Raw genomic sequence first — 9,588 nt, 5'->3', positions numbered from 1 at the left:
TTCTAAACCTAAATTTAGGTTAACGCTCGTCGTTGCGTCTAAATTACTAAGTCAACATTCCTGTTGTTGATCAATGTATCTGTGCACTTGGTTGACATGGCTAATTCAACAGAAAAGAAAGATGTAAAACGCAAAGAATATTATAGCCTACTAAACCACTGTCGATCCGTAATTTTTTATGATAGTCTATGGTGCCGGCTCTTGAACAAATTAAAGTAAAATATATAATCTGTGATTCTTTTCTACTAAGTTATACATTAGATAAAGTTAAATATATTACAATTCCTACACAATTTGAATCTCACATTTTTCTGCGGGGCCCGACAATATATGTAATATTTACTCTGTTATATATACATGTCCAGTGACTCATGAACATCTGAATTCATGAGCATTTCTGCGGATACGCTTAAAGGAACATTATTAAATTTTTACAAAAATATATCTTACTGTGTTTTTAAAGCAAATAGTCCTTCATATAAGTCCTATAATCCTGTAGATCGCGAGAGAGGAAAGTGTTGAACTGTTGTATACCTGTAAGAAAGAGTACATTTTATCAGTAAAACAAAATTTGAAAATTTAGTCAACATACACATGCAGCTAAATAATTACTTTGCACTATTGAGTATAGGGATTTTACATTCAACATTATAGGGACAATAGTCATGTCTAACTAATATAAATCACCAAAGACCGGGATATGGCAATAAAACTAAGCTCGCTTTTGATGGAGGGAGAGGAAGCCGTAAGAAAGAAAGAAAAAATTAACATGATTAGTATTACAAACTTCTATACCTTATACCGTAAATATCACGAATAATTTATAGTGATCGTTACACAAATAAAACCAGAGCATTATCTTTTCGGATTTCTTAAAATTTAAGTGTTTGAAAACTCCCATCAGTCAACTAGGATCATGCAAACGGAATTGAAACTGTAAAATCTAATTAAAGCCACCAAGATTTAGCCCTTATTTCTGATTTAATTCATAGAATTATATGAACGTCTGATTAACTGCCAAACTGTATAAATGTTGCGCTTTCAGACAAAACTTTCCTGATCATGAGAGATTTCCATTTTTTTCCAACAAAAGCAATTTACAACTATATAGCCAAATATGTTATGATCTATGGCATACAAAAATCTAAATCTAAAGCAAAATATTAGACAATTCAATAAGACATTTGCCCGCTAAAATTCATATACATTGAAAAATTTCATATTGAAAATATGTTATATCATATAATCATTTCTATGAAGACTTATACATACATTCTATAGATTTTTATACATTCCACATATATTACATATGAGTTAGCAATTAATAAAAACGAAATTACCAGTCTTATAATTATCTATATTTTATTTATCTGAAAAGTATTTGTACACATGCAGCCGCTAAATTCTTATAATTTACCAAAACCACAGACATATGCCCACAATCTCTTGTTCAAAAAGTTAAAATGGTTCATTCAACCATTGAAACAAACAATAAAACGAACTACATCATAATATGTCAACTATACTTCAAGAAATTCATTAATCGTAAATTCAACAGATCAATAAAACAAGTAACATGAAGCATAGTGTACAAAAATTTATCTATACCATGATGATGTCGACGATCTTGTAGTCTCTGTCACGACTGGTTTCGTCCTCGTTTCGCTCGGTGATGGCGAATTCCTTGGCGAAGGATAGTCATCATCCTCTGTTTTTGAATCATCGTCACCCTCGCCATGAAGTTTCATGTGTTTTCTCAACGAGCTAGGATGAGTATAGCTCTTTCCACACGTGTTTATTTTGCACGTATACGGTTTATCAGACGTATGTACATGAGAATGCTTCTTGCGATCGCTGGAATTGGCAAAACGTCTATCACAGTTTGGAAAATCGCATACGAAAGGCTTTTCTCCGGTGTGGGTACGTTTGTGGATTTTCAAATTTTCCGATCTGGCGAAAAACTTTCCACAACCACGAAATGGACAAGCAAACGGTTTCTCACCAGTGTGAACACGAATATGGTTAACAAGTTTATATTTTGCTTTAAACGGTAGCCCATTTCGCGAGCAATTCTTCCAATGGCAGATGTGAAGCGATGAATCATTCTGACTTACATGGTCATCGTTTATATGGCGCACTATGTCATGCATCATCGAGAACTGCTTGCCGCATGGTTTACATTTTGGAAAGTACTGCGGGTCAATCCATTCACAAGTAAGTATTTGATGTTGTGGTGGTCTTGGAGGGTACAAAAATGGCGTTGCTTGATGAGAATAGGCCGGATCGTAGCTAGGATACAAGTACATACCTCCATCGCCATGATTTGGGAAGCTGTGGATGTGATGTCTCCCCATGTCTGAGTCAGTTGGGTAAATATTACTGCTACCGGCTTTGTATTCGCTCTTTCCAGGGTACGCGAGGCTGCTGCATGGACTGCTGCTTTGATTTAACGTTGTGGGAGGAAATAAGGGTGAGCATGGTGGTTGAAAAATTGCGTTGTGTGGAGGCTTATAAATGTACTCATGGTTTGAATGTTGCTCTAAGCTAAGCGATCGTTCAAACGAGCCAGGTCGATGAGACGTCTGAGAAGGCCAATGTGGAGAGAATACATACGGTTGTGAGGTAAACGATTGTCTTGTCTCCTGTAGATTTTCTGCCAGTCTTGTGCTTACTGATGGTAAATGAGGAAAGATAGGAACATTAGTCTCGATATGACCATAAAGAGATTCTTTTGACATGCCACTCATGTCGGCGGAGTGCGTATAGGCAGCAGCCGGATTGCTAAGGATGCGTTGATATGAATCCATATAAGCAAGCTTCGCGTGTTATTTCCTCCGTACACTTCACTGTGTGAGAACGCTGCGTTTCACTGTTTCCACCTTCTGTCAAAACAGCGTATAGCAAGAGCTACAGTTGTGGAGGCGTTTTTTACATATGCTTTGCCGTGTGATTGATTGGTCCACGTCAAAACGAGTTGCAATTCAATTGACTGCAATCACTCAACACCAGCGGATTAACACCACCAGGACACTGCTTAAAGATTTGCCGCCTTTTGCAGTAAATTCGCACTCGTGAAACCCTCAACGACTTTCAAGCTCGAGTTTGAAGAAGTCGAACGTTTCAGATCGTCGTCAAGTTGGTCCAAAAATCACCTGTAGTTCATATGAATGTACAACGATCCCTTAGTGCGTGTTGATTGTATGAAACAAATGATTAGAAATCAGCAAGAGGTATTTCTCGTTCAACATTGCAAATGAAAAGCAATTTATAACGCCAAGCACTTGGCTTCATACAGATTTTTCATTAGTCATATGACAAAGACGCACAATGGGGGTACGTAGCGGTACGACTGCTATAAACTTTTCCCAACCATCGAATTGCTGACATTTGAAAGCTTCTCGCTTTGTAAAAACTAGCAGAGGAACGCAAAACTGTAAGTCATGAAACGAATATTTCTGCGGGCTAGCTGCACGAGATATTCCGGATTAACTCATATGAAATACAACCATCTTAGCGGGATGCTCACTCGAGATTTCTTGATAAATAATCAATTATATTTCACGGCTTCTCAAGTTGCGCACTGAAGCCTCAACTGCTCATTCCTAAGCTGAAAAATGCCAATGCTCGTTTTATCCAAAACCGTGCTAGGAAACGACGAGTAGCTGAACAAATAGTCGGATAAGAGGTCAATTTATGAAGGCGTTAAGAACTCAATTGGATAACCACTCCCCTTGTGATGTTATCAAACGAGATATTGAGAGAGCGACAGATCAAACGTGTCTAGTGTGATAACTCTTGTTTCCTGCAGGCCATTACTTCATGATAGCATAAAAACTTTACCTAGTACGATCACTACAATCACACAGAGTAGAACATGTTTTCTGCCCGGAGTGAGAAACATTTAAGAAGTGCGGACATAATACGATGATTCAATGCAGGGGGTTCGCACCATAGTACAAATAATATAATCTTCCTCAGAGTTTGGATAGAAATTTAATTTGTCCGGCCTCCTACTATTTTGGAGGCGGTGATTTATACAGTTTGATGTTTTCTACATGATGGCAAACATACGATCGGGAAGAGTTGGAAAATATGATATCAAGCATTATTTCAAGATATGAATCGAAGCTTGCTGTGAGTATATTCAAAATGCTTGCTAGTCATGGATTGTAGGATATCGATCATGAAGTGATCACAGTTGTAGCTACAGTTGTTCACAATTGCCCCACAACAAACAACGCTTCACGTATTCTACATAACAAAGTGTGATGGGCAATACACAACAAGATAAACATTGTTTCCCAGACATAGACAATATTTAAAAACAAAGCCAAGGAGCAGAGCTTGAAAACGGTAAGTAATTTGACTTGCTTTCGATTCTAGGTTTCATGTATAACGCAGGCAATAAACATAACCATTGTTTATGGAAAACCATAGCTGTTCAAGTTATCAGAAAAAATTTAATTGTGCTTTTATTACGATATGCAGTGCTTTTTTCATTATACGCGGTACCTTTATCATCACACGTGGTGTTTTTATTTTTATACGCGGTGGCTTCGACATTATACGCGGTGGTTTCGTCTGTATACGAGGTGGTTTGTCAATACACGCGGTGGTTTGATCATTATATGCGGTGGTTCTATTATTATATACGCTGCAGCTTTAATATATGCGGTGGCTTCGACATTATACGCGGTGGTCGGCGTATAATGTCGAAGCCACCGCATATATTAAAGCTGCAGCCATATTATTATATGGCTGCAGCTTTACTATACGCGGCTGTTTCAACACTGCATGTACTCGTTAGTTACAACATTATGCAACGCGGTGGTTTTACATCATCATGTGGTGGTGAGCAAGTATTCTGAACCAGCGGCAGCATTTACTTTGCAAAATCTAGTACTTTTTAGCTTATGTCGTCATGAATTCTTACGGCGTCTATAATATGGCATTATTTAAGTAAAAGCATTTTCGTCGCATGATTTGTTGAAGCAAAACATACTGCCAAAATTTTTCAGCTACTCTCGCAAATACAAGATGTTTTCATGGTGAGCAATGTTTGTTTTTACACGTTGGCAGTTGAAGAATACCTTAAAAAAAATTTCTTTATAGTCGTTTTTAAACAAAATTTGTGCTTTAAAATTGCTTTTAGCATACTCAGCTCATTCTGCGGCAACATATTTTCGAGAGGAAACATAATTGATAAAGAAGAGGTTGGCTTCGCCTTTCAAAATTATTTTGTCGCTTGGACATAAACTAAGCGATTAATTGCAATGTTTTACATCCGTACCGACTATGCAATATCGACATGTTTTTTGATTAAAGCGAACGTACAATCACTCTTTCCGATTAATTTATGGTTTGCGGTTCGATCATAATAGAACGATCTGGGGGAGCAAGTCTCCAGCATATTAAATCAATACTCATTTATAATGTTGCTTAAATATAAGCCTCGACGCGTTTCATGAGCGTCTGTTTACAGAAAAACCAAAGTATGCTTTCAACGAGCGTGTGCAAGTCATAATCATAACATATTGTTTATCGCAATAACATTGGACAACAATCGTCGCGGTCAAGATTCGATATATTGACGTATGTGTAGTTAAGGTGATTATTATTTTTAAGTAGAAACCGATGTTTTAAGACAGGAAATATACAGAAAATACTGTTATAGTGCCAGCTATTTGTTATTTTGTAACGACAATTGAAAGTGTACACATGCTTTATGTACAAATCGTGCTTAATGAGTGAAGTATAGACAGCTTAAGTATTAAGTGTTAATTGCCGTATTTATGGACGTGCTAAAGTGGATAACAACTGATAAAATCTACTTTTGTCTCTTATCTAGAGAGGATTATCTTTATAGTTTAAGTATCAGCAATTAAAACCACACATTTTCAAGTCTGAATACACAATCCAGTTTTTGTTGGAGCCAACTAGCAGGCTAAACAATTTACTTTTGATGCATGGAATGCAGCCAGCTAATTGACAACAGCCGAGTTTCACATAGCATGAAAGTAGAATCAGCCTTTGTCCATAGATAAGATGCCAACAGATTATAAACTACAAAACTTTGAACAAATGTCATTTTCACGAAGAATTTGATAGAATAAAACGATCCTTGCGTCTATAGAAAAATTTGAAAAATAAATTAAAGTACTCATACATTTATACATATTTGAAAGCTACTATGATCAACAAGCTACATTAGAAAACTACAATAGTGTACTTTGCTGAATTGTAACACAGTATTTGTGAGTGAAATCCCAATTATGACTTAATTCATAATATCATGCCTGTCAATAAATTGGTGAATAACATGCTATAAGAAATTATCCAAATCTAAAAATTTACATTGTCTGCATGTGAGCATTAATTTGCAGGTAGCACAATGTTATCCAGGGGCAGCGCAAGGGAGATTAAAGGCAACCATTGTGTTTCTACTGCCATGTTAAAAATAGTTTGTAATGTTAAAAATGTTATTTTAACATTAGCTAAAGAGAAAAGTCGCCAAGAAACACAAAAAAGCGAAATGTATTTCAGCAATACAAATTGAAAACATAAACAAGACATCTGTTTATCATGTGCCTGCATAGAATGAACGAGCAATGAGAATGAATTCGTGTGCTTAAACAAACATTTGCATAATTCAGAATAGATGAATTGGATTAAAGTTAGCTACGCAAAACTTGCAATTTTATATCCAAAATGATAATATAAAATATTTAAAATTAACGAAGATACATGATGTAACTCAGATTTTTCGGGTAGTTCTCTTTTTATTCTTATTGGGCAAAGATGACATGTAACACAGAGCACAATCCATTTTACAATGCTTTTTTCAGGTATGAATTAATGCATTGTAATCATGTATGAGCCATAAATGAGTCCTTTAGCTGTTTCAACCAGCATATATAGGTTGTGATAATCTTCAATTTCTCACTGATATTTCCTATTTTATCAAGAATATCTTTTGCTATTTTTTTTTGTTTTCTTTCCAATGTAGGGATGACAATGATAATGCAAGAAAGTAGAAAAGCACATTTGTTCTTCCAGCAAGATATGCTCTTTCTCAGAATACATTCATGAAAAAGACGTTGAGGTAGAAATTCATTCAAACTTCTTATCACCGCACGTGCCATTTTCCTATAGGCAAGTTTGATGCAAATACGTTTTAGAGACGCTTAGCTAATACTATGAAGAGCTGCCCTCTAATTTTTAAGTGCTCTATCACATGATCAAGAAAGAGTTGTGTGCAGATCAACTGTGTCTATCCACCCTTTCTTGGTAGATGCTTTTGGTAGTTATGTAAGTTTCTTTATGTCATAAACTATTTTATTTTCACTTATTAGTCTCCACCAATGCAGCCATGTCATAAAAAAAGTAAACTTTCATCTGGGCAATCTTGCCTCAATTGCTAAGAAACCTGAAATACATACTAAACAGGTTGAAATACGTATCATAAAGTTAAAATAGATGACGAGCAACATTAGCTAAGTTTACTTTTCTATAATCATGCCAGCTTATCCACATGTTGTAGCTACATTTGCATGGTGTTTTATTTAATTTGCTTACCCTTGCTAAGTTATATACCATAGATCAAAACTTCTTTAAACCTATATTATATAAAAATCTTTTGAAGAAACTTGACTATATCCACCATTGCAAGCGCTATCTCCAGGTTCTTACGAGGCAAAAAATACTAGAGGAAATTACCGATCCAAAACGTCTGTGCGTTCTCTCCTCAAACGAATTGTAAATTCATAGCTTCCAACTGATGAGAATGATCATTCATCAAATGAACACATGACATGGATGAAAGAGAAAATAAAGAGAAGAAGAAGAGTCATGCTTTGATGTCAAAGAAAATGGAACTAGCCAGGTGCATTTTATTTTAAGTTTAGCACTTTGGCTGTTTAGTTACGCAGGTTGTACCAAAAAAACAGAATCCACATAAATTATGTATTTACTAAATAATTGTACACAATAATGTAATTAGCATTCACAACAGCTTGACATTTCTGCAGGATTTCATAAGGTTTGTTTAGTATTAATTAAAGCAAAACAAGTTAAAAGTATTCTCATACACTGATTTTAATCTCAAATTTACTACTCAAAAACATTATAAAACAATAGCAACATACATGAGAAAAAACAGTCTTAAAACTAATTCATGGTTTTCATAAGTTCCAACGAGGAGAAACAAGCGTGTACCTTAATCAACCAGGCGGAGCAACTAGCTATTAATTATGCATCTTTCCCTTCCACAATTCCTTTCAGCTTAAGGAGTTTTTATTCGCCGACAAGAACTCTAGACAACACCATTGATGCCTGTATTGTTTTATTTCATTGCTGCATTCATAATGCAGACTAAATTGTTTTATGCCCACTTTCTTTGAATGCATAAACAATTATTTGTGCTAATTCCCTTTCGTGGGTCACCCTGTAAGAAGTTTTTAAATTTTTGCGATGTCTATAGCATATGTATAACGGATTTCTCTATTTTATTAAATTGTAGTTGAAGAGAGAACACAATGGCCAATATGCTGAAGAATTTGCAGCTGAAAGCAGATGAAAGAAGAACTTATCTCCAACAACAAAACAGACAATTGTTGCTAGAAATGGAATCAAGGCTTCAAAGTCGTTCAAACTGACGAGAGACGCTGAAAACGTTGATGATGCTGAGGAAGAAGTTTTTCCAACTGATGGTAGGTAAATATTGTTTTTGTGACTGGCAGCTATTGCAAGATTTTATCCAAAACACTTTTTTTATCTTATCCGTAGCAGATTAAAAGTTTAGCAAAAAAAGTTAAGGCTAATAACAACATAAATTTATTGTTTCTTTTTTGAATGATTTTTCCATACCTTGTTGAAAGATCTAATAAAAAGACTTAACTCTGCTGTATCAGGTACGAGAAGAAATTTTTCTACATTTGTGAACATGTGAAGACATTTTGTCAAGTTAAAGGCAAAGTCTACGACATTAATGAGAGTGTATTACATTGGACTAAGAATCTATAACTAAAAATTTTTTTTTAAACATATAGAAACAAATACAATGCAAGAAATGTTATCCCTGAAAGGAATAAACCCAAAGCACCATTTCCTATCTTTGGCATATCGATGGAGGAATTAAGCAAAACAATTTTCATTGCAGGTGAAATCAACATTTTTTTGAAAGTTTCAGAAATTATCAAGCAGCACAAGCTCAAGCCTTTTTTACAGTTGTAACATAGAAATTCCTAAAGACATTTTCTTCAAAGAAACACGCTGAAGTGCTTTACTATATGAAAGTCTCATAAAAATGTTTTGTCCCTGATAAATGAACTTAATCACTTGAACTGAAATTAAACATTTTAAACAAGAAATTTGCTGTTTTCAACTGCATTTTATAGCATGCAGTTTGGCTTTCCCCTTAAGAACAACTTTAGAGTTGCAGTTTCAGTGTCTTGTTAAATATACAACGTGTAAGAGTGACTTTACACCTGCTTCGTGCGAGTTTTACAATGTCATAGTGTGACAGTGCTATCTTTTGTTGTACATTGAGTACACATCAGAGAAATATTAAAACAGTTGCTGGTTAATTAA

General features: G+C 35.2%; 1 protein-coding gene and 1 long non-coding RNA gene across 11 annotated transcripts; one reads left to right on the top strand and one right to left on the bottom strand.

Moving 5' to 3' along the window:
• Positions 1 to 210: 210 nt before the first annotated feature.
• LOC124455651 (zinc finger protein ZIC 4-like) lies at positions 211 to 3,100 on the bottom strand. Its single transcript, XM_047006294.1, has 2 exons — positions 1,609 to 3,100; positions 211 to 534 (listed from the first exon to the last, which is right to left on the bottom strand). Exons 1-2 carry the CDS (start codon positions 2,805 to 2,807, stop codon positions 486 to 488), a joined length of 1,248 nt encoding a protein of 415 aa, XP_046862250.1. The 5' UTR covers positions 2,808 to 3,100; the 3' UTR covers positions 211 to 485.
• A 208-nt stretch (positions 3,101 to 3,308) lies between these two features.
• Positions 3,309 to 9,588, top strand: LOC124455652. 10 transcript variants are annotated; one of them, XR_006951964.1, is made up of 7 exons: positions 3,309 to 3,433; positions 4,041 to 4,353; positions 7,007 to 7,308; positions 7,768 to 7,882; positions 8,519 to 8,708; positions 8,877 to 8,909; positions 9,048 to 9,588. It is a non-coding gene; the product is annotated as an uncharacterized LOC124455652 (long non-coding RNA). The 10 variants fall into 10 exon arrangements; XR_006951962.1 differs by lacking the exon at positions 3,309 to 3,433 and having other exon boundaries at positions 3,447 to 4,353; positions 7,007 to 7,102; positions 7,179 to 7,308; XR_006951965.1 differs by lacking the exon at positions 3,309 to 3,433 and having other exon boundaries at positions 3,448 to 4,353; positions 7,007 to 7,102; positions 7,224 to 7,308.

Source organism: Xenia sp. Carnegie-2017, unplaced genomic scaffold (assembly GCF_021976095.1).
Source record: "Xenia sp. Carnegie-2017 unplaced genomic scaffold, XeniaSp_v1 HiC_scaffold_4, whole genome shotgun sequence".
NCBI classification, from domain to species: domain Eukaryota; kingdom Metazoa; phylum Cnidaria; class Anthozoa; order Malacalcyonacea; family Xeniidae; genus Xenia; species Xenia sp. Carnegie-2017.
The sequence above is the reverse complement of the archived record's forward strand: the minus strand, read 5'-3'. Positions and strand labels throughout refer to the sequence as shown.

Excerpts from the sequence above, each read along its gene's own strand:
- LOC124455651 (XM_047006294.1), bottom strand. The coding sequence starts at position 2,807 with ATGGATTCATATCAACGCATCCTTAGCAATCCGGCTGCTGCCTATACG. Across the intron at positions 535-1,608 it reads AGATCGTCGACATCATCATG|GTATACAACAGTTCAACACT; the intron begins GTATAGATAAAT and ends TCTTTCTTACAG.